We start from the raw sequence: 25772 nt of genomic DNA, 5'->3' as shown, positions 1-25772 counted from the left end.
CAACTAACTTTGTTCCTCCTAAGACTCATCACTCTCCCTAATGCATTACCCCTCCCTCAGTGTAACTAGCCCCTAGATATCCAAGGGTTTTGTACACTGTATTAATTTCAAAAATAAATAAATCTTGTTAGATGAACACAGTTCAGTCGTGTAAGTTCTCCTGCAACAAAAGTTCCTTCTTGTAACACAAGTTCCTCCTTTTAACACAAACACTGTTTCTGCTTGACACTCCTTGTTGGCTTGCACTTTGCCTACTATACTCCCCTGCCAGGACTCTTTATGCACTCTCAAATGCCTGGTGTATGCTCCTGCCAGGACTTCTCTTTGCACTCTCAAATGCCTGGTGTACTCTACTACCAGGACTTCTTTTTGTACTCTCAGATGCCCGGCAGACTTGCCTTCCAGGACTTATCTTCCCTCTCCAAGATGCCTTACAGTTCCTTTTTATTATTCAAGTCGCATATACCCTTCTTCTTAGCTTGGTTTACCTACTTGATAAACAGTTCTCACTTTTACTTTGCCTCCAATCTCACAATGTTAATAAATCTTCAGCACTTTTTATTTACGCACAATCTCCTTGCTGTTTCACTTTTGGAACTTTCCATTGTTCTAATTGTCTTCAACGTGGTCGCTGAAACGCACTGGGGTCCCCAATGTGCTCTGGCAGACTCACTGGCTTACTGTAGCATTTGTAGGCTCCCTCGCGCTTGCGTGGCCTACCTTTGCTGCCAGTTTCACACTCTGCGCAGCTCCTGCATCTCTACAAGCTCTCTCATGGCTCCGCTCCAGCATGCTGACTTCTCTCCGGCTACCGGTAAGGATGGTGCTGCTTCTCTTTGCAGCTGGACGCCAAGGGACCCTCTTGCGGTTCCTGGCATCTCCTTGTCACGCCTAGATACACTTGTGTACAGGAGCGTTATTAATGCCATATCATATATCATTCATATATCATTTCACGCCTGCCTCGCTCACACCACATTTCTTTCCTTCTTCTCTGACAGCAAGCCCTTTCACCTCGCCATACCAGCTCATGCCTCCAACTTCTGCACACCCACTCATGCCTCCAGATTATAAACACGGCTCGTGCCTCTAGCCCCTGTCCGCATTCCCTGGAGAGATCACATCCTCTCCTGAGCTCCATCTCTCAGCGGGATGACCATTTTTAAAGGACCCACGCACCTTCATCCAATGACTGGCATGTTCACCACGCTTGCTGCTCAGCCTCAACATTTTCATCTTCCTCGTCTCAGTACTTGAGGGATTGTGGGAATTAAAGTCCACTGATATTCACTGACGATTTAGGTGTTTGTGGAATAAAAGTCCATTGATAGTTTCTGATGCTTATTCTTTAAAGGTCTTTCCCAATAGGTTCACATGGACGATCAGTTATACCTGAAGGAGAACTAACATTGCAATACGCCATTAGGGTATTGGGCAACAGGGAGTCTCCCTCTTGGAAAAGTGGGGGATACCGTGTCTCATCCAATGAAGTCATGACATCCCTCCGGTGGCTATCTCCTTCCATGTGATCCTCCCTGTGATCCTCCCTCATAAAGCCACCTCCCCAGGTCAGGATCAGGTAGCGGCTGCCGTCCCCTGGCCACATGGGAGGAGGGGTCCGTGATGACTCCACCGGATTCATCACACAATGCAGTGCAATGGAGTTTCTTTTTGTATGACCCTAGACTACACTCAAAGGTATTTTTTTGGTTACCTAAGATGTGCTAAAGGACAAACTGGTGGTAGCAGTAACTTTGCCCTATCTTTTACTGTATTTCTGGTTAGCCTTACTGCATTTACTGCGTTTGGCTACTAACAGTGGCTAGTGTCCAAACATGGCCGTGCCACAAGGTTTTTCGTTTGTTCATTGGCCATCAAGCCTTTCGGCCGTCTTCTTGACCATCCAGGTCAGGAAAATACTTTTATGGTCATGCACTGCCCAGGAAAAGCCTGGCTTTTCACGGGCTAGTGCAGGGCTTGGGTGTGGGGTCCCAGGATTCCACATATTGGTGCCTAAATGTTTGCATGCTTGCATGAGGCCCAGGGTGGTCCATGTTCCGACCACTTCTGGTGTGCATGTGTGGGGCAGATCTTGCCATTGGAGGGATGAGTCTGGTCATTCAACTGACTTTGGAATAAGAAGAGGTGTCCTGCAGCCATTCAAGCAAATCAGAAAAGGAGCCAAGTATACTGTGCAGCTGTCAAGATGGAAGAAGACCCGTGAACGATCCCTGATGAGGCTGGCGACAAACACTTGCCGTCTCAGTGAAGCCCTGTCCAGCTGCTGATCCCAGAAGACCCTTGTCAGTGCTTTGGTTGCTCCCAATGTCTCCTGGTGCCCAAGCCAACTGAAGTCTTCAGAAGTCTCCCTGGGCCATCCAGTGAGCTGATCAACTACAAAATTGGGCTACTGCAATAGGAGCGTTGTGGTTCTGTGTTTTGGCCCAGAACTTTGGAAATTGCCAATCTGTCCTACAGAGGTCGTCGCTGCCGAATTTCAGATTTCCAACATCCAAGGGGCCTGACATAGGAGGCTGACTTCGACCACAACAACTGTGTCCTCTGCTGTCCTGAAACAGCGACTGCTTTCCCGCATCCAGACGTGTGCTGAGAGGCGGCTTGCACCTGATTGAGCTGCAGTTTTCAACTGGAGTATGTTGCACCAGCATCTGTGACTGACCGGGGACTCAACTCGAACCTGCAACTCCTGGGCACCGAGGTTTGGAAGAATTGCTGGGACACGCGACATCTGACGGTCCTTTGACGACCTGCCAAGTCCCAAGAGAAACCGGAGCATGGGGTGAGTTAGGATTGTATATATCGGAACTCCTATCTCCCCTTTAAAAGGTTTTCCTAACTTTTGCAACATTTATATTAGTTTGGCTTTGCCATAGTTTATTAATGCAAGTATTCTGAAAGCTGGGGCCAGTTTTATTTATTAGAATACTATAATTTTGGACCCATCTCCACGTCCCCAGGAACCCACTCCCAACTTTTTCCCGACATACAAAACAGTTCAGAATTTTGTGAACTCTGGGCACAATGCCCCATACAACTTAGGGTTGGACTTATAAAGTTAGGATAGTAAATCCTGTGGACAGTTGGTGCTATCTCTAACCATTGGCCTTTCCTTTCAGGTATTGAGGGGATTATTGGATTGTTCTGCACCAGCTACAGTGACTGCATATATATTGTATAGTATTTTAGTATTGTGATAGTGTTACCTGCTATTAGTAATTTTACATGTGTTTTCTGAGCCTATTATAAATGTGTAACTTTTATGACTAACTGTCTAAGTGTAAACCTCAGCTTTTCACTGTGTGGACTCATTGTGGACCCCTGAACCCACTCGCCTCTCCTGAGATTTAACCTTGGCATCTCCATGCTACCTTGATTGGTTTAGCTAAACTCCCAGAGGTTGCTCCCTGTTCACAATAAGAAGGGTTGTCTCCTAATCATCTGTCCACCAGGCCAGAGTTAAAAAATGAATTCCAACAATGAGTAGGTGGCGAGTGGGACGCAGGGAGCAAAGAAATAGTATTATGGATCACTGAAGTTTATTCTAGTCTATCATTGGATACATAGGGAAGGCACCAGGTTAAACTCATGAAAACAAATGTGATTGGCCTGTTTGTCAGTGATTTCGTGTGCATAACTGTTTCCTACCCTTGTGTCATGTCGACCCCTGAATACAAATACTACTAGGGAACCTACACGCAATGCTGGATTGATCCCCAATTGCATTATTTGTTTCACAGTCTTTGCATTCTGTGTTTGCTTCCCCTTTCCTCTCTGCTTCCATCTCCCTCCCTCCCTCCTGCTGCCCAGCCTGCCCACCTCCCCTGATTGGCCCCTGTTCCATCTGTGCCCCGGCCTTGCTACTGGCACCCTCGTTCGTACACCATTTCACCCAGCTGCTGGCCCAGGTGACTGTGCTGCCCTCGGCCCTCTTGGGGCATTGAATCCATTGTAATTTGTTTTTGCGAGCCCTCTGTGACTCTGGTGTCCCTGCTTGCTTCCCCTTTCCCCTCTGCTTCGATCTCCTCCCTCTACCGTGCCCGCCCACCTCCCCTGATTGGCCACTGTTCCATCTGTGCCTGGCCTTGCTACTGGCACCCTCGTTTGTGCGCCATTTCACCCAGTCGCTGGCCCAGGTGAGTGTGCTTCCCTCAACCCTCTTGGGGCCTTGAATCCATTGTATTTTGTTTTTGTGAGCCCTATGTGGCTCCGGCGTCCCGGATTGCTTCCCCTTTCCCCTCTTCGTCCATATCCCTCCCTCCTCCCGCCTCCCAGCCCTCTGCCCGGCGGCCCCTGTGGCTAAGGGCCCCAAGGCAGACGGCAGCTCCTACATCTGCGGCTCCTGACAATGTGCAGGTTTCAGCAGGGGAAGCCATTCAGTAGCCAGCCGTCAACCAGCTGCGACTAAGTAAGGTAGGAGTGCCCTGAGTCAGGCATTGTGCCTTCACTCTACCCTCTACACCCGGCAACATAGCAGTTCACAGACTTCGATTTGTTTTTCTTGTTTTCCCCAGTATTTGAAATTGCATTGTGAAAGTATTTAAAATTACATTGTGAAAGTATTTAAAATTGCATTGTGAAACCTAGGCCGTTTTCCCACTATACAGGACTCTCAGACTTAGGTGTGTTTTTCTCCGGTATTTAAAATTGCATTGTGAAAGTATTTAAAATTTCACTGTGAAAGTAGTGCCGCCCTGCGGGTCTTGCCTTCCTAGCAAAGCATTCATCTAGCAAACTTTTCTACCATTATCTGAGCTCCTGTCATCTTGTCCAGTTATCTACTATGGTCTTGTCTCTCTCTGTCTCATCTGCTTGAGCCCCTCCACGTGTCCTTCCCTATTGTCCCCCCCCCACCTTCCCACCCCTTCCCTCACCCCTCTTCATCTCTCCCTACCTACTCTATGGTGCTCTCTGTTTCTCCAATCTTTTCTACTCTAGCGACTTTCCTGCTCTCCTCACTAAATCTGGTAGGAAGAAGTTTAAAAAGGACGTCCTGGTCTCCAACCCAGGCTTCCCTATCGCTGACACCTATACCAGCGCCTCCTCCAGGCAAACCCTCACCGACATCCTTTTTGTCGTTCCCTCGCTAGACCTATGAACTCTTCACATGGTCTCTGTGCTTTCTCCTTTCTCTTCTCCCATTAATGGTCATCATTAATGTTGACCTGAATGGTACCGTCTTGGTCCAAGACCAACCTTCTCCTCTTTGATAGACGCTTCCCGTGCCTCATCATTTTCCTTTCCTCTCCTGCTGTCCCCTCACTTCCCCCCACAGCTTCCTTGCCTCCCCCCACTGTCTCCTCCTTGGCTATCTTGCCATCTCCTCCTTCCTCTTCTGCCCCCCTCAGGCTTCTTCTACACCACCGCAGGGCGTACCTCTGATCTGTACCCCTTCCCGGACGTCTTTCAAGGACGGCAGCCTTCTCTATATTGCCACACTCAACTCTCGCTCTGCTGTCAAAAACTTCTCTGACATCTGCCATCTCTTGGAAGAACTTGACCTTGATGTCCTTGGTCTCACTGAGACACGGTTCACGGCCAGCTCTGTCACAAGCTTTGACACTCTCCTTCTGCATGGCTACAAGATCATCTCTGCGCCCAGATCCAACCGTTCCAGTGGGGGTGTAGCCCTGATCTTCCCTGAGTGGATCCATGCCTCTGTCATTCCTACGCAGGCCTACTCCTCTTTTGAATGCCTCGTCTGCAGGCTCTCTCTCTCCTGGCCGTTCCCTTACTGTGGCTACCATCTATTGGCTACCTGGTCACATCTTCTCCTTCCTCTCTGAGTGGGCAGACCTCTCCTCTTCCCTCCTGGTCTCCTCCACCACTCAACTCCTCCTTCCTGGAGACTTTAACATCCACCTGGATGCTTCCTGTCCTTCCTCTGGACTCTTCCACGACCTCTGCGACTCTCTCTCACTCTCTATTCTCCCCTCTGGCCCGACTCACTCTGCAGGTCCATGAAGTGTGTATCAGGATACGTTTTTTGCTGCCACTTTCTCAGCCTCCTCCTCCCCCCCTTTGGCTGACTCACACCCTGACACAGCCCTTTCCTTGCTCCACTCTGCTATATCTGAAACTCTTGAAATTCTTGCCCCAAGTGCTACTCCTGGTACGACTCAGACCTCGTCACCCTCAAACGCAAATGCAGGATGGCTGAGAGGAAATGGTGTGCTTCCGGTACATCCTCTGACAAACGGGCCTGCCGCCTGCTCCAAAGGCAATACCGGCTCTCTGTCCACACCAAGAAGAGAGCTCACATTCAAGCCTGAGTCTCTGCGGCATCTAAGAACTCAGCCAAACTCTTTAAAATCTGCAAGGAACTGGCCAATCCTGCTGCAGTCTCCAACTCTCCTGTCCCCTCCCAAGCCCTCTGCACAGCTCTGGCTTCTCATTTAATTTCTAAAACTCAGGACATCCTGTCCTCTCTCTTACTCTCACCCTCCTCCCTCTACTCCCTGCTCTTCCTCTGGCCCTTTTCGGCCACCTTTCCTCCCTCCTTCCCTGCCTTTCCCCTGTTCTCCACAGATGTGGTCTCTAGACAAGTCCGATCTATGAAAGTCTCGTCAAAACAGGTTCACTCCTTTTCCTCCAAAACCATCAAGGACCACATTGTCACCCTGGCTTCTGCTCTGGCCGACTTCTTCAACCACTCCTTCACCAATGGAGTCTTCCCGTCCCCCCTGAAGCACTCCCTTGTGCACCCTCTTCTTAAGAAACCCTCTGCTGACCCGTCCTGCCTGGCTTACTATCGCTCATCTCCAAAACTCCTTTCCTGGGCAAACGCCTGGAAAATCTGGCCATCTCCCAGCTAAATCTTCACACTTAATCGGTTTGTAGTCTCCATGACCATCAGGCTGGCTTCAGAGCTGCCAGAAGCACGGAAACTGTTCTCCTGAACATCTGTGAAGACCTGCTCTCCAACCTTGATCCAACACCCCATGTGTCCTCATCTTATTTGATCTCTCTTCTGCTTTTGACACAGTCAACCATGCCATCCTGCTCAACTGTCTCCGTGATAATGGGTATCACCGATCAGGCCCTGCCTTGGCTGACTTCTTTCTTCTCCTATCGACCCTCCCAGGTCCAACTTGGATCCTTCCTCTCCTCTCCGCTATCTCTATCTCTACCTGCAGTGTTTCCCGGGGGTCTAATCTCTCTCGCTGGCTGTTGAACCAATACCTGGGTCTTCTTGCCCACCGCATTGACGCTCTCTGCCCCAACTTTCAATGCTATGCGGATGACACCCAGCTCATTTTCAGGCTCCCTACAGCCACCTCTTCTCCTTCTCTCATCTCTGACTGTCTGTCTGCTATCCAGGAGTGGTGTGCCGCCAATGATCTTTACCTTAATGCTAGTAAGACTGAGATCCTCCTCATCGGCACACCCTCTCCGTCCTTTCCTGTCACTCTCTGGCCGGCCTCTCTTTGCCTTCTTCCTGCTCCCAGCTGTGAGTCTAAAAACCTTGGAGTAATCTTCGACTCCACACTCTCCTTCTCTCCTCACATTTCTGACGTCTCTAAGAAGTCACACTACCAGGTGCACCTCCTCAGAGGTATTCTTCCTTTCCTCTCCGTCCCCCAGAAGCTCACTGTATCCAGAGCTCGGGTTCTCTCTAGGCTGGACTGCACAGCCTCTTTCTAAATCTGCCTGCCTCTACTCTATGCCCTCAACAACTCATCCAAAACAGGACTGCAAGACTTGTCCTTGGCATCAAGCCCAGGGATTGTATCTCTCCAGGACTGAAATCTCTGCACTGGCTCCCAGTGGCTGAGCGGATTAAGTTCAAAACCCTTTGCATTGTCGACAAGGCTTTCTGGGGCCTGTGGCCTCAATACCTTCCACTCTCTCTTCCTAAATATCTCCCTTCTCGAGCCCTTCGCTCATCCGCCTCCAACACCCTCAGTGTCAGTCGCTTCTCCAAGCAACGAGTTGGTGGTAGATCTTTCTTCTGCTGGGGCCTCCCTCTCGAACAGCCTCCCTGCCTCTCTGAAACTTGAGGAGAGCCATCTCCGGTACCGGAAGCACCTCAAGACCTTCCTCTTTGCGTCTACTTTCTCTCCTCTTCTCCCCTGCTGAACTCCTGGTTGAAACTGAAATTGCACTGGCCACCTAGCTGCCCTCTGTTCTCGGGCCCAGGTCACCTCCCCGCCAGTTACCCACCTGGACTGCCGCCCTGGGAAACCCCTACAATTGGGGGCTGTTTCTGTGTCCGAAAGCCCCCTACCAGCACCTAACACCTGATGTCTGCACTTACCCCTGCACTTGCCACCACTTGGCTGCACTTCTTATTTATTGTATTTATTTTTTTTTTAATTTCTTTTACTGTTATCCTATGTATTGCACTACCCCCTTCCTTTTCCCCTCGCACTTTTCCCTTTCCCCTCCCCTGCACTTGCGCAATCTCAATTTCACCTGGCCTAGTAAGATCGTTGTCTCTGTCTTCCCTCTTCCCCCACCCTTGCCTCGTCGCGCCTTGAAACACTTGTGTATAGGTGCGTTATAAATGCCATATCATATCATAGAATCTAAGAAGCAGGTACCACCAGAGATTCCTACCTGGATTTCAAACATGCATCTTTGCCGTGACAACAGACTAATTGTAATGTTGCTCACAGCTGAGCCAAAGAAAGGGGGGATGAAACTAAATATGAAGACTTGTCTGTTTGTGTAACAATAGATCTGCCTATCATTGATAATCCAGGAAGACGAAAGGTCCAGTTAAATAGTGAAAACAGCGCTGTTGGAAATGTAAAGCACACAATGATAAACTCATATTTAATATTATCATGTCCTCTCTGAGGCAGCATCAGTGTGATGACCAGTATGCTTAAAGGCTGTTTTCCTTCGGATTGCAGAGGCTGTTGTAGCACGGAACCTGATCGAGGCTATGATTAACGAGGAACCGCAGCTCCGACCATCAGCTCAGTGTGTCCTGAAGCACCCCTTTTTCTGGAGCCATGAGAAGCAGCTGCAATTCTTTCAGGTGAGGCACTCAGCCTTCACTCTGAACTGGGTTAGATAATTCTTTTTTCTTTATTGAAGAGGGCTGCGGTCTCTCAAAAAGTCTAGGGTTTTCTTCTTCGCCTGCCACAGGACTAGGGGATCTTGTCTGCCCGGCATATTCTTTTGTCTCCTCTTTCCATGTGCTAGTGCTGTAGTTCTTTTTTGCCTGTCATTACTACAGAGTTGGGTGTCTCTTTCCTCTGTGTACTAGTGTCCTGCATCTCTCACATCAGTTGCATACTCCTGTGTCTCTTCTCTGTACTTTATTCTGGGATTCGTGGCACTCTCTCTCTCTCATGGAGAGTTTTCCTTTCCTTGTGCTTGGGCCTTTGGCTGCTTGGCTTGGTTTCTCCTTTAGTCCTGTTTAGACCCTAGAAAAGGTTGGGTAAGACCCAAAAATCACAAATAAAAAGTAATCCACATGAGTCAATAAAGAGCATGGGAGCAAGAAAAGCAAAAATGTATTACATGCAACTGCGACAGGGAGTCACTCAAGAGAAATCATCAAATGAGTAATGCAAAATGGCTGAGTTTTATAGTGTAGTGCCGATTTTAGCATAAACAATGTTTCAAAGTACACAGGCAGTAACAAGCTTCTGATTTATCATTTACAGTTTGACTATATGTGAATCTATACACTTCCTAGCCCTATTCACTTACCCTGACACTCGCGACTGTGTTACTTATTGATTCATAAAAATGACTTCATACTCATTTTGTCAACTTTCCCAAAGCTAATCTTGGACAATTGAGATCACAATTGTGTTTCTTCAGTCCTTGGCATTTAATTGGTGCAACTCCTGTGGCCATCCTGGGGGAGACCGCTTCGATCATCGCTAACCAATGATCATGTGCAGTGCAGGCAGTGTGGCAACATTTATAACTTTTGTGTGTGTGTAAAACAAAACTTTGTTCTGCGCATCATTTCGTTACATACAACTTTAACATATTAAGAACTTCAATCCATAATCAACGGTTACATACAACACTACATAATAAAATCCATTGGCACGTATGTTTAAACAGTATTACATTAAATGTGTTGCTCTTCGTACCTAGGCTATATGAAGGAACTTTGAGATATAATAAACATAGTTTACATCTGTGGTGCTTTTACAGAATATCAGAGCTGTTTCAACCGGTCTAATTTCCTTCAAATAGAAAATTGGCAACGAATAGCGTTTCCTCAGTTCAGAGTGCCCTTGGCAAAATAACAAGAGATGACTTATCGATTCTTCAGGGTTTCGACAGATTATATACATCGTGTATCATTTGCACTTGACCACCTTGCTGTAAAGGTAGCCACCCTAAGGGTAATTGTATGCAATTGAAGAAATATAGATTGCGCATATGCGGGGGCCACACAATCCAAGTAGGGTTCAAAGCCCACTGACTGCTTTGACATTATATACAAGGCACTCAGCACAGCACATGCCCTTTTCATATTCCTGATTATAGCCTCATGACACTTTGTTTTTACCAGCACCTTGAAGTTGGGTGAACTCCACTGGATTGGCCAAAATGTTAGCCAAGTTAAGGTCCTCAAGGCCTTTACGAAAATACCTGAGCCATTTGAGGGTGCCTGAACCTGGTACTATCTGCAAGTTAATGATTGCTTCTCTGTACTTTACAAACTCTGGTGTGCTCCAGAGTCTAAGCCAATATAACAAAGGCGTATTTGCTATCACTTTACTGAAGGGCTTAAGATCACATTCCCATCACAAACTGGCCATAGGAGTGGAGTGCCCTTTGGTTGCATAAGAATTGATTGCAGAAAATTACTATCAGCCACATTTCGCTCATTAGCTGTACAGTGACCCCCACAGTTCGACCCCGTACATGGTTGCTGCCTAGCCTTGAGCTCTGTAAAGTTTTAAAGCAGGGGGAAAAGCACCTCTGCAGTGTCTGTTGTAAAAACAGCAAACTCCCCTGCTGTGCTTTTCCAATGTTGCCACAGCCTTAGTGAGGTGAGCCCACCATGATAGATCATCCGAGAACCTAATTCCTAGGTAATCATAGTTGCACACCTGCTCAAGGACATAGTTGTCGACTGTGATTCTCAGCTTGATTTTCATACAACTTTTCTGATCAAATGTCAGCATCTTGTTTTTTTCTAGGTTAAGCACCAATGAGAGTTCATGGCATTTCTTGACCTAAATGTGAAGGTTTTGTCTCAGGCCCATAGGGCTTGTGGATAGGAGCACTGTGTCATCGGCATTAAAATGTGCTGGGAATGTGTCCTTAACAAGCTTAAGGTGTATGGTTGGGGGGGTCAAAACCATAAGCTAACAGTTCCTTTATTATGACATGAATATACAAACAGAACAGGAGGGAGGCTAGCACCCCCCCCTGGCGAATCCCCCTCTCTACTGCAAAAGAGTCTGTAATCTCCCCATCTCCCTGATGCCCTGTTATCTGAGTAGAGTGATTGGATACTAACCAAAAGAGACCCTGGGACACGCTTGTCTCCCAGCAACAACCATAGCTTACAGCAAGAGACACTGTCAAATGCGGTGCAGAGGTCAATGAATATTGCATAGATTCTGATGTGCTGTAGAGAGACATATCTAGCCAAAATTGCACTCAGCCTAAAACATTGGTCTACCGTACTGATACTGGGCTGAACCCAATCAAGGTGATTGATAATACTACCCTCAAGGGCCCATTGTTGCAGACATGTCAACAGCACCTTTGCATAGACCTTGCCCACAGCATCCAGGAGCGAGATAGGTCTGTTATTCCCAGGACTCTTATTGTCAACCTTCTTATATAGTGGTATAATTGTGTCGTATAACTTGTACATTTTGGCTCCCATGGGAATTGAATGCTGGCACCATCTTACTGTTCCTTCTCTTCTAGCTGCGTCAACTGACAACACTTTATTGCAACTCCTGATTGGAAACATTTTACTCTGCTTCTTCCTTTCTAATGGCTGATGTATATGACCTCATGCCCGGTGCTCTTTGGCCTGCTGCTTTGGGCCAAAAACATGTGGCTGTGTGTGTTCTACTTCTAATTTTTTATTAATGCGATATAGTTTAGTACAAACGTACAAACTTTACACATATTACATCATAAAAGAAAATGAAAAAAGTAGAAGAGAAAATAGCCATCATAAAAGAAAACCATCATAAAAATATATACAAATATGCAGAGCAAATTTACAGCTGTATAAAACCATTCTATATACAAATGAACACATTCATTCAGCTCAGGTCCTTAAATGCAAATAAGAAGAATGGCTACATATTACATACTACATAACTCCAGGGGCCACTCTAGTACTTAGTTGCATACAAACGAGAGCTTCACACCACACCTGGAAAAGTGCTATGTGTAATTTAGAGTTGAGAGTGTTAACACACTGTACCCAGAAGTCTATCTGCTCAATGAATTCAGGGTTATGATCAAATCCTCCTAGATGTTTAATACGATTTGCTCTCATCCTAGGGCAGAGTGTTAAGACATGTCGAGCAGTTTCGATCTTGTTGGAAAGTTCACATATTCTGCAATGCCTCTCAGTTTTGGCTAAGCCCAGCTCCTGACCCCTGTCTGCCAAAGTTGGCAAGTGGTTGATGCGTAAGAGTAAAATAAAACACCTCAATTGATCCGACGGACAGAGGTTTAAGTAGGGCTGCGCCTTCATAAAAGTGTAAAGAACATGCAAAACAAAGCTATAGCTTTTCAGGCCCTCAAGGTGAATAAAATTACATTGCCAATCCCACAGATTTAGGCGGTTGCGCAACTTGTTAAACAGGCATTCATTTTCTCGGCCCCATTCAGGTACCCAGCTGATTTCTTCACATAGGTTATTCAACTGAGTTTCAAATCTTTTCAACCGGCCTGCCTCCATATCCCTACTAATACACATGAGAAGGCTGTTAGTAGGAGTATTCTTAAGCCGGATGTAAAATTCCATCTGCTTTTTCAGGACCATAGCCCTGAGAGATCTAATTCCTAGTTCCAGTCTGATCATGGCCATAGGGATACATTGAGGGAGGCCGAGGATTTTCCTCCAGAATCTACCTTCTACAAGCTGTAACCATCCCAGAGTCATATTAAAGAGAGGGTCAAGGCCATAGGTAACCATAGGGGCCAAACACTGAATATACAATTGGCGTGCCGCCCATATTGAGAAGCCACTCTGTTCACGTGTAAATTTGTATATAAGCGCTGTGAGTTGCGCCGCTTTTGCTCTGCGCACCTGAATGCATATGAGATAGTTCCCCTTATGGTCGAATTCTACGCCAAGATATTTATACGTAAGGGTGTATTTGATTTCGATCACTCCATCCATCATGTGAGGTCTAGCTACTCTTCCTGCCGAGAACAGTAACAGATTTGTTTTACTGGTGTTTATCACAAGTTCATTAGCCTCAGCATAACGCCATAACTGCTCCGCAGATCTTAGGATCCCACTAAAGGTGTGATCTAGGATCACTAAGTCATCCGCGTATGCCAGTATGGGGCAGTGGCTGGAGCCAATCTTTGGTGGACAGTTGTTGATCCCCTGTAAACATTCTGGCACGTCAGATACGAACAAGTTGTACAGGGTAGGTGCTGTTACACACCCCTGCTTTACCCCTCTAGTCTGGGGAACGGGTTTAGCTACTGCACCTAGATTATCCAGCCGCACTTGTGTCGTATTGTTCGTATGCAGGAGTTCTAAATAATAGAGTAGAGATTCCGGGCAGCCCAGTTTCCTTAATTTCTTCCATAATAGGGATCGATTTACTGAATCAAAGGCTGCCCTGAAGTCTATAAAGAGTGCATATAACGGAGGATTGGCGTGAGTCAGGGCTTTACTTCTCAGTGCATTCATCACAAACAAATTGTGGGTTGTTGAATAGCCTGCTCTGAAACCACTTTGGAAGTTATCCAAAATGCCCGCACTCTCCACCCATTTTTGTAGTTCATTGAGTATAAACGCTGCAAACAACTTACCAGTACAATCCAACATAGACAAAAGCTGATAGTTCTCAGGTTCGGTTCTATTGCCATTCTTGAACACTGGTATGAGGATTGCTGCCTGCCAAGATGATGGTATTTGGCCTACATCCAAGATCTTCCTAAATAGTATTTTGAGGAGACAGGCCCAGAAAAGGGAATTATTCTTCAACACCACATTGGAAAGGCCATTCGGCCCCGGGGTACGGGAAGAATTTAGCTTTTCAATTCTACATTGTAGCTCTTCAGTAGAAACCACAAAAGGCGGGAATTTAGGTTTCGTAGAGACAGGATTATCGATATTGTTGCTAATCCCACCATTACGCTTTTCCAGATAGGTAGTCCATTCGATATTACCTATAGGGTTTACCATATATGAGGACATCTTCCCTTTCACTTCCCCTAAAATAGACCAGATTTTCCGACTGTTTCTGCTACAAAGGGTACTGACCGTATGTTGCCAATTAGCCAGTTTCCTCAACCTTTTATGTATTTTTAGCGACATTTGATAGCCATTTTTCAATTCCCTCATTTTTGTGGCTGTGGCCACTCTGGTGAGGGGGCTATTTCTGACCCATCGAATATCACTTCTAAGCTTTCGCTTCCTATCTCTAATGGCCCGGTCATAAGTAACCTCTTTCGTAGCCTTTCCCACCATCATACGCACTTTACAAGAACCGTTCTACTTCTACTCAAATAACGTGGCGGCTTAAATGTGTCTTGATAATTGCTGCGTAAGAGGTCTTAATAAATATACAGTTCATCGTAACCTAGGTGTTACTCTAATGGTTTTGAATCGGTGTATATTTACATGCTACTTAGGCAGGGAGGTGCCTTTTCATCGCATTATGTCTTCACACTTGGGCAGCTATTTCCCTACAGGGGGTGATGTCCCTTCTGCCTAAGTGACTCTGCTCTGTGCTTACCTTTGCACATGGTCTGATTTCCACTAGGGTTGTGACATTGTCTCGGTTAGTTTCTGGGGACAAGAGCAGAACTTTTATTTGTTATATGTTTCACTTGCTTAATGTGTGAGACCGAATTGAACTTTCTTCTTCGCAGCCAATCACTACACAGCATTCTACCCCTTCCCTTTGCGGACTGTGAAAAATATGAGAGTTTTTCCCTTCCCACTCCCGGGGGATCCTCTAAACAGGTGGCCATGGGAGGGCCATCGCTTTTGGATCCTGACCCTGTGGGTGGTCTTGCGAGGGAGCATCAGTAGAGGGTCCTCTGGGTTTGGGGAGGGATTACCCAAAGGTGAGACATGGTACCCCACTTTTCGTATACCCACCTACCCGACATTCTCTCAGCCTATGTGGCTTACTGTTTACAAGCGCCCATTTTTCCTTGTACTCTTCATGGCCAAAATACCATGGTGCCATTAAAACGAACAAACTGCATTCAGAGGCACTCTATTATTTTCATGAATGTCCCACTTACAATGTCAGGCGAAGTCAGGCACTGGGCAAAGATTGTATCTACCTGAAGCCTGTTAATACTCCACAGGTGTATAAAAGGAGTAGCTGCAAGAAACAGAACAAACGATTTGGAGCCTGAGAAGGAACCTGAGTCAGAGAGCGAGCTGAGAGGCAACTGGGAAAGTCTGAGCACCCCGAAATCTGCTGTCTGAGAACAAAGCACTGAGAGCCCGTAGTTTGAGAAAGTGTGTCTCCAAGAAGCCAGAAGGGAACTGCGTGGTACGCTGATCTCTGAAGAGAAGTACTTGAAAACTGCTTGTTCCCCTGGGCCAGCAAGGCAGCACAGGAGAGTCTGAGGGGCAGGCGAGGAGCCCCTTACCTCACCATGACAGAACCCCACAGCTGCGCTGAAGTAATCAAAACCAGTGAGATCAAAGTGACAAGGGAACCCAGTTTGTGAAAGACACAAAGGGCGAGAGATCATTTGTTGCAAGAGAAGGACAAGCATAGGATGAAAGACACACTGAAGCGAAAGCTTTAATTGTCCATTGTGAACTGTAATTGTGAAGTGAAGGAAACAAAGTAACGGAGTGGTCGTGTGTACGTTTACACATTATCGAAAGACTGCTGAATCTGAAGTGCAGGGGAGCTGCACAAAGCTCAAAGTAGGAGCAAAATAGAGAGCATGAGAGGGTAGCTGCGTGAGACAGGAAGAGCAAGCTAAAACCCTGTAAGAAGTTAGAGTGCCTGGGGCCCGACCCTGTTTGTGAACTGTGATAAAGCTAAAGTGTGGCGAGGGCATGATCCCATGAAAGCCAAGGTATCAGAGTGGTCCTGCACAGGGCTGAGTAATACTGTGTGCTCTCGAAAGTTTCTGATATGAAGAGTTGCTAAGTTGTTGACAATTGTTGAACTGTTGGGGAAGCGAACACCAGTTTTGAACAAGAGAATCTAACTTGAGAGAAAGTATTGAACTGTCAAGTTGTTGGAATTGTAGGGGAAGGATACACCTGATGAAACCAGAGCAGGTGAGTCTTGTGAAAGTGAAATATTGTGAACTGTGACGTACCTGAGAGAAGGTGACAAGAACGGCTTTTAAGCCTGCGGAGAAAGAAAGCCATTAGAAACCTAAAGGAAATTTTTGTGAACTATTTCAACCCAAGGAACTTTGTTGTATCTCAAGTAACTCAAGCTTGGGGAAGGAAGCTGTGGCACAGCTCCAGTCCCATCCTGTTATTATTAGGACTCACTATTTTACTTTTATCCAATCCTGTACACATTATTGTTCTGGAAGAATGTGAGGGAAAGCATAGGTTCATAACAGACATCTTTATTATTTTGACTGACAGACAATTGACTACATTTTAATTTAGTTTAATGGTTGAGACTACTCCCATTCGAAATAGGGCCAGTTCGGAAGTCACCAACCCCTTTCCATGTTTAATAAAGGTTTTATAAACTTGATCATTTGTGTCTGTGTCTACCTCTTGATACCTGCCTCACAGGAGCGTCCTTCTCTCGGGAAAATTTGATTAGGTCATGCTGCCTTGTACTTTTGGCTGAGAAAGCGCTTCACCTCATACTTTTGACCAATCGCTGCACGACCTTTCACTGTACACAAGGCTGCTGACCAGCTACTAAATTCCTTTGCAATGTCGTAACTGACAGTCCGAGTTGCGTGGAACAATTTCTGTTTTTTCCGAATGGCTTAGGCCTTGTCTTCAGTTTGAGACCTACTAACATTTATACGCCTATAACTGCTGTTGAGTTCATGTGTATATGCGTGTGTGTGTGTGTGTATATATATAATATATATACATCGTATTCTGTATTCTCGGATAATTAGTGTTGCTATAACACACTCCTAACTACCTGGTGTATCTTCTTTGTTTGTCATTTAATCTGTCATGTGCATGCATGTTTTGTTTAGGGCCTGCAGTCTTTTCCTATATTAATCTATCCTCGCCGTTACATGCCTGGCTATAATTGTGTCTACCTGCACATGTTCATCTTGCTGTCTACTATTCTTCTCGTGTGCCAGCGTGTGCCTGCTACTAATCTGTTGTTTCTATAGCCTAAGTCTTAGCGCAGTGTGCTTATCTAATAAATGTTTGCTCTAGTTGCTTAATGAGCCTATGTACTACCCATATGTGATCTTGGCTTTTGGCGTTTGCTTGCTGGTTCATGGTGCCTTTCATCTGTTAGCCCATCTATCCCTACAGTGCATGCATGATAAGTTAATTTGCTTGAGGCCTTTACCTTTGGCTTTGGATGTCTTTACTGACTTGTGCTTCTGTCATGGTCATCGGGCCAAGAACGCAAACCTTAAAGGGCCACATACACAGGGTGCCCGGATGGACACAGTCCTAGCCACTTTGGTGCCAGGCTCATGAATAACAGTAAGCAAGAAAATAATTTGGGGACAAGAATGCTTTTATTTTGGACATAACACCTAATTTCGGGTGCAAGGTGCATTTAACATGGAAACTTCCATCGCTAAAGCAGCCCCACGTGTACTCTTGGGTGGGGCTGCTGCTGCTATGGGGTTGCCTTGCACGTGCTGACTCCCTAGGAGTGGCAGGGTGTGGCAGGCAAGCCAGGCCTAGTGGGCATGCCCACGATCGCAGCTATATAAGCTGCTCCGATCCCCGAGGCAGACGCTACGCGTTATTCTGCACTTCTATGCAGCGTAACGCTCGCCGCCGCAAGGGATTAAAACTTACCTTTGGAAATCCTGCTTCCTGCTTTCATACTTACCATCTGGGGAACCTGCTCTCACCTGTGCGCATCTTCGTTGATCCTGATATTCTTCTTTAAATCTTCCCGAACGCTGACATCTTCTTCTTGGCACCGCAGTTCATCTTCAAGCCTTCCGGAACACTGACATCTTCATCCTGGCCCCGCAGCTCATCTTGAAATCTTGTGGGACGCTGAAATCTTCATCTTGGCACCGCAGCACGACATGCTTTGTCAGCGACAGCAGCACCTGCAAGTAAAAACGAAAGACAAGGTTAGACATTTAAAAGAAATTCAGTTTAAGGTTGCGCTACCACCGGACCTCACGCTTTGCCTTAAACCATCACTCACCTGTTGTCAGACATTGCGGTTTCATCCATCTTCCTGCTGGCCACGTTCCACGCACCCATAGCTGCTTTGGGCCGCATTTCCATCTATTGGGAAGAAAACGGAAGAGAAAATGTTATTCTGAAATTAACAGCAATATTGAGAGCAATAATACCAAGACAGAAAACGAGACGAGGTAAAGGGAAAACAGAAAGGGAAAGAGACAAATGGAGAAGCATAGTCGCAGCAGGACTGGACTATTACTTACCGGGGATCAGTGAAGGAACTAGATCCCATCGACAAGCACCCCTGCCAGAAGAAGCAGGACAGAGAGCTTACCATCAATAATTAGCAGGTGAGCCCTATGGGCCGGTACATGCCCACATAAATCGCACCTTGGGTAGAAGGGTTTCAGAGGTACAATAATCACTGATCAGCGCACTCACGTTTTCTCATATCCACGCAGGAGCAGTGTCACCAATTGCCGCTGCTCACAGCTTATCCACAGAGGGAAAGAACTGACGGGGGTGATCTAACTCCTGGGAGGGCTGCAACCATGCCCCAACACCTCCATAGAGACCAGGTGAGCGTAACAGCTTCATGGGTTTTCTCAACTTATATTTTCTCTCAGGTACGGGATGTAGGACGTTCATCCCAAAATTCCCCCCTTTTGTTCCTTCTGGAACAAATTGTGTCAGAGATTCCTTATCTTTTCATTCTTGTTCATGTGCCCAGTCATAAACATCTTTTGGAACCCAAATCTTACTGATCAAATTCCTTCCCCCTTTGCCTTATCCCAGGGACTGCATCCCAAGAAACTGCCATCCCCATCTCCAGTGGGGTCTCGATAACATTCGAGGTAATTTTCGGGGTCGGCAGATAGTGTCCAGAGGGTACCTGGTGGACCTTTTGGATGATCTATCGGTTGGGTATGGGCTTGGTTTCTACCTCATCGGTTTGGATGTTCGCATGTTTCCAAGGAAAAGTGGCCTCTTCTACCTTAACTGTGAGTAATCTTATATTATCTTCACGGGGGACACACAACAGCCTTGGATGATCTGAACGATGATCCATATAAAAATCAGAAAGATCAAAACTGGCAAAATTATAATAACAAAAATAATGTATTTCTTATATAGTGCTACACACCCATAGGTCTCAGAGCGCTCAAATAAGAGAAGACATTATTATCCCACAGAGCGGTAGTAATTTTATCGACCTCGGTAGGATGAAAGGCTGAGTTGACTCTGCTGGGATTCGAACCTGCCACAGCAGGCTGTACACAGACATCAGGGGCGGGTGCTTAGCTTAGCTATCTGGCCTACCCCATTTGGGGGACTATAGGTGCAGCCAGAGCTGCCCTCTTTTTTACATACCCCACCCTCCGTGGCAGTGAGGAGGTCGAGAACCATTCTATTCTGGAGGGCCATAATGCTGAAAGCCCTCAACCCCTCCCTTATAGCATTGAGACCATGTTTAGTTGCATTGGCCACCGGACCAGGTTCCAGCAAACGATTTGCAGCCATTTTGCATTGGTGGCTGGAAGCAAAGGTGGTCTCAGTCTTGGTGAAGAGTCAATATTGTGTTGGGACGTCTTGAAGGACTTTGGCAGCATCTTTGCTCAGGTAGTTTGAACGTTTGTTGCAAATCAAAGTTCATGAGTCATTATGCTTTAACATTGTTGGGGCACAGTAGGGGACTGGGGCTTCTTCTTGGGGACCGTTGTGTTCTTCTGGAATCATGAGCCCTTGGCTGTGCAGGTTCACAAGTGAGCACACCCCGTTCCAAGACAATGGTAGATGGATGCAAGCTTTGGGTCCACATTGCCATACAGGTCCATGATGGCAGCCATTCCTTCTTGCAACGCTGGTTTTGTGATGGTTTAGTTACAGTGTGGCTCACTGGCACAGTTCCTTTTCCTCTGAAACAAAAGGAAGATCGAGTGAGTATCTGTGCTCTTACTGGCTGTTCATGTTGTTGCTAATTAATTGTTTTATTCACATATGCGGCCCAAACTTCTCACAATTTCCCATCGACATTCTTCATGACTTCTTCTTTGTACCCCACCAGTTGCTCTGCTTCAGAGACTGCCCGCCCCTTGACCTTTTGCTTGTTTAAATATGTCTATCCCTCAATGTACACTTGGGGTTTGATAGCACATACAATGTATTCTTGTCCTTGTTTTCTGTCACGTTTGCTTCTGTCTATCTGTTAGAGCCTTATTTGAACTGTGTGTCCCTGAAACTGCCCTTTCACCTTACAAAGCACTAAATGTGCAAGACACTGTGATTCTAATACTGATATATATATATGGAGATTAACAATCTGGGGGTGCCAGCTGCATGTGGAATAAGTCAATACACAAAACACAAATCATTATATTCAGCTCTACTAATAGCTTTCATGGTCAGATACCATATATATTGCTATCTTCGGAGTGATGCTCTTCAATGATGTTAGCATGTGTACTTTCTTCCACTTGTATATTTCTTTTATGTCTGGTCACAAGTTTATTTCTAAATGTAGTTACATTCCTAATTTCAGTTACATTCCTATTGCTACTTCTAGCTTCTTCGGTCAATCATTTAATCAAAGAATAGGAGAGAAAGAGAGAGAGAGAGCGAGAGAGAGAGAAACAAACAAACAACAAATCCCTTTGGACAACTGTTTCATTTTACTGGTTCTTGTTCCTTGAGTCTTTAATGTGTGAGTCGACTTGTCGACCTTCATCTGCCCAAATGGTCGTACTCTCCTAAAACGCAAGCTCATGATTTATGTGCTCAACGTTGGCTTACAGTGCTTGTTTCAGTGTTGGCTTCTTGATGGACCTCTGTTGCTGTGCCAGTGTCCCTTTTGATGTTGGTTTGGTGGATCCAGGCCTTGCAGTTTATATCTTTCACAGCGGTGGCAGTAACTTGGAGGATCTCATACGATCCTGTATACTTGAGTTGATGCCGCTTGTGGTTGTGCTGTCTCACTCCTTGGCGCAGTTTAGTTGGCGTCGCTGTTGCTGTGTCACTCGATTTCGTTGGAGCCCTTTACTGTGTTTTGCCAATTACCTTATGAGACAAAACCTTTGCACATGTTGACAGGTTCTTCAGATATGCATTGAACTATGGCCCCAAAATGTCAGCACTCCTGTGGGCGTCTGTCAGTGTTCCTCCTCCCTGTCACCACCTCATGGAGTGACGTGGTGATCTTTGATTGGCTCGCTGCGCAGACTGGAAAAGGTCAAGGGCAGACAGAAGAGCCAGCTCCTTTTGAGCGTGGCACACATCTTGGCCAGCCTATTCTTAAGTAGGCCATTGAGCCTTTTGACAATCCTGTTGGCTTGTGGGTGGTATGCAGTGCAGAGCTTGTGCTTTATTCACAGTAATTTGGTTACCTCATTAAGGAATTCATTGTCAAAGTAAGGGGTGTTGTCGGGCCTCTCACTGAATATTCTCCTGCATGGGATCTGGCATGATTGCACATGCTCATAAATATTCCCTGTCATCAGGCTGGGAATCCCCTGTAAAAGAAAAAACTGTTTCACTTAAAAACTGTATTTCTCATCTAAACCAATCACTGTCATCTGAGTCATAATGCCCCAACCAATGACAGTCCTCTCCCTAAGCCCCTCATCTGGCAGCCATCTGCAGATATTTACTGTATGCTTCAGTGTTGGGAGTCCTCGCGTTAGCTCTCTCAGCTATTTGTAAATTTGTTCGTGTTTTTTTGACGGAAAAAGTAACATTTTTGTTTCAAAGGAGCCTGTGTGCTCTTTTCTTCATTTGCCAACAGCGGGGACATATTGTCGGTGAAGTTCTGCACCCCTCAAGGGCGAAGATCCATGGAAGATTCCACAAGGCCATCTTGGGTCTACTTCGCGCCCTCTAACCATGACGGAGAAGGAGGGAAAGTCCATCTTCAAGCCTTGCACCAAATGCAGGCTACGGAATGTGTTTGTGAAGGACAAGCCCCTGCAGTGCCTTTACTGCCTGCACCCAGACCACAAGGAAGTACAGTGTGAGATATGCCTCGCTTTCTCCAAGAAAACGACAAAGGACAGGCATAGTAGGCTGGCAGCAAGGCTTAACACAAACAAGGCCTCTGACCTGTGCTCCGAGCAGGATCATGTCTCGTCCTTGACCGGCCTTCTAAGTCCTTTGAGGGTGCCTCGTCTGTGGGGGCCCAAGATAAGGCCAAGAGACGCAAGTCCGATCCACCAGCTTCGCTGTGGAAGCGTGTCCCATAGTGTATAGGGCGCGATCAGCATCACCTTCCGCCTCCATTACCAGCATACCTTCAAGCTCCTCTTCAAAGAGGAAGTCATCTACCCCAGCTAAACTACGGGAGACATCAGAGAATCCACGGACGGAGGAGAAGAAGGCTGCACAGCCCAAGCAGGCTCAACCAGCACAGGCAAAGACCTTGTTGGTGACTCTGTCGACGGCTACTTCCACCACGGCAGCTACGGGTGCTGATCTTACAAGGGTAGCTCCCTCAGCTCAAAGTGTCCCTACCCCCAAGGCACGCTCCACTGCATTGACTTTGGCAAAGTCTGCAGGCACACCAGAAGGGGTGAAACTGGCCCAGGCCCCGTTTCAGGACCCTCAGAGGGGAAAAAGGAGGGGGGCGAGGAGGCCCCGAAACAGCCTTCCCAGGCTGTCGCCCAAACCATGGTGGTCTCGTTCATGGATGTCCTTACATAGGGTCCACAAGGACGTTGAAGTGGAGGGTGACGATAGTGCACGGCCTAGTTTTCCTGTTCTGCCTTCTGACCCGAGGGACATTTCCTTGAATATTCTATCGACTCTACACACATTAGTGTCAGAGATCCAGATGAGTATGCCTCCAGCCCCGGTACCAGTGGTTCCCCGGGTCCCCGATCAGCCTCCAGCGAAGAAGAGGAAGCGTCATGTGATGCCCCCATATCAACCTCCTCTACCACGTCGGGCCCCTTCTCCCCCAGCAGACCGAGACACGGATACGGGAACGGCTATGACAACGGATGCTAACCAAGACATGGTTGCTTCGGATGGTGAATAGCCACATTTGGATGCTCCACATAGGATGTCCACACCGAATGAGGTGGGGTCAATTCCACTCCATGATCGCCAGGGCCTCCGAGCTATTCCAGCTGGTGCCAGAGGAAGCCAAGAAGGAGGGCTTCTTGGATCAAAGGCGCAAGGCCAAGAGGAAGATGATCATGGTGGTGCTTTTTTTGGACAATTATTTGAGGAGGGCCTGGCTCTCAGGAAGAACCCTTGCACAGCTCCAGCCAAGCGGGGTAGGCTGGAGAAGAAATATAGGGTACCGGACTCAGCACCCAATTCCCTATTTTTTAGGGACAGATGAATGTTCTAAATACAATTAATGCCATTTATTTTCTAACTGTATACATTTAATATGACATGAACAGTCTATGCATTGTGCTTACAAAATTTTCTTTACTGAATTTATGCTTTCCTTTTACATTAAGAGTCCAAGTGTGGCCTTATGAAGAAGAGGAGAACTTCCTCGAAACGCGTCGCTAATCAATTTGGACTCCATTTTTCTTCAATTTGAGCTTTATCTATCGATACTGTTTCTATGCACTGTAAATAATCTTTGTCTGAACTATAATTCTTGCTGAAAATAATACAGCCTGACTATAAAGATATATATTTTTTTATCTCACACTCCTGTGTCTGACCATATGTGTTAGAAACAAATGTATGTACAATGCATATAACGCAGTTTAAACAACTGTATTGGATTAATCCAAACATTTGAAAGTGTGCAGGGGACGGGAGGGTTCCCAAGTTGAATCCTCTTTCTGTTTACTGTTTATTGTCGGGGTCTTGTGCCATGACCTCAGTTTTCCCCCCCGCACCTAAAAGTTTATACAACATAATCCTCGAATCTCTTTACTAATCTTACTTACTATAGGTGTGCACTTCTATCTAAACCCTTCGCTACCGGACTCAGCACCCAATTGCCCGAGGTCGCAACCATCGCAGGACTCAGTGGTGTTGGCGGCTGCAAGGAAATGGTAAGCTAACATGTCCTCATCTTCTTCAGTCTCTCCAGACAGCAAGGGGGAAAAGGATGGACGCCATGGCAAAGAAGGTGATTTACACTGCGGCGTCCACTATAAAGACGGCCAATGCACTGACGATCCTGGCCAGGTACGACAAGGAATTGTGGTACAAGCTAGGACCGATCCTGGAGTTCCTCCCCGATGACAAGAAGATGGAAGCCCTCGCTCTCTTCCAGGAAGAGGAAGTGGTGTCAGATCCTGCCATCACAGTGGCATTGGTTGCGCCGACACAGAGTTCCGGCAAATGGGGGACGGTGTCTGCCTTTGGCGACAGTGTTGGATGAAAGCCACTCATTTCCATTAGGAGGTCCAAGCTAAGGTGCTGGACATGCCCTTCGGGGGGGAAAATCTGTTTGGGAAGGCCATCAACAAGTCCCTCCAGGCCATCAAGACTGATACGGAGACGGCCTGTTCCCTGGGCAGTCTCCAGCAGCACCACTCGTCTTCTTTTCACTCCTCCAGGGGAAAGTCGGGCAGGTCTTCAAAAGGATTCTCCATGTCATACAAACAGCTTTGCATATCCTCAATGCAGAAAGCCTACAGAAGCCGTTCTCAGGCCTACGGGATTGGAGGACAGCATGGCCGTCACCCGCAGGGCAGGACGCTGGCGCCGAATCAAGCCTGAAGTAACCGGGATGTTGGGCACCCACTTGTGCACTCCGGTGGGAGTCCGACTGACGAAGTTCGTCAGCGAGAGGAGAAAGATCACCACCGACAGATGGGTGCTGTGAGGAACTCATGGTGACAACAAGCAAGACAGACACAAGTGATCACAGTCCAAGGGTGTTTATTGAAGAATGAATTTGGTATGCAGGTGGGAAAAATACCTATTCGATTCCTAAATCTAAGATGGGAGCAACCGTCGAACATCAAATGAAAAATAAGACAGTCCTATTGGCTTTGTGTCAAATAAAAGGGCCTATACCAAGAAACCTATTGCCAAACCTTACATCTAATACAAGAAAGGGTATGGGATACTTTTCAAGAAAAGAAAGAAGTGTTCTCAAATAATATGTCAGGATGCAGTAGCCTGAGTCTCCCTTCCCCACGTTTTTTACACAGGGTAAGATGGGAGCTTGGAGCACAGTACAGTCTCAGGCTTCTCCAGCACGAAACAAACAGTTCTAATGGCAGCTTTCAGGACCGTCGATGGCCAAGTCTTGTCTCACCTGAAAGTATCTTGCCTTCGAGTTCCTTTAACAAATGAAAGTTGGTTTCCAATATTCGCTGGGTGATGGGCTCACCCCTGAGTC

At 46.7% G+C, this 25772-nt stretch overlaps 1 protein-coding gene across 1 annotated transcript in view; it reads left to right on the top strand.

The window, feature by feature from the left end:
• Positions 1-25772, top strand: part of ERN2 (endoplasmic reticulum to nucleus signaling 2) — a 1116259-nt gene that overhangs the window by 981445 nt on the left and 109042 nt on the right. Inside the window, exon 19 of the mRNA XM_069647392.1 lies at positions 8877-9004. Within this exon, the coding sequence (XP_069503493.1) occupies positions 8877-9004 (128 nt within the window). The remainder of the gene's footprint in view (positions 1-8876; positions 9005-25772) is intronic.

Source organism: Ambystoma mexicanum, chromosome 2q (genome assembly GCF_040938575.1).
Source record: "Ambystoma mexicanum isolate Mex_15411 chromosome 2q, UKY_AmexF1_1, whole genome shotgun sequence".
Lineage (NCBI taxonomy): Eukaryota > Metazoa > Chordata > Amphibia > Caudata > Ambystomatidae > Ambystoma > Ambystoma mexicanum.
The sequence above is the reverse complement of the archived record's forward strand: the minus strand, read 5'-3'. Positions and strand labels throughout refer to the sequence as shown.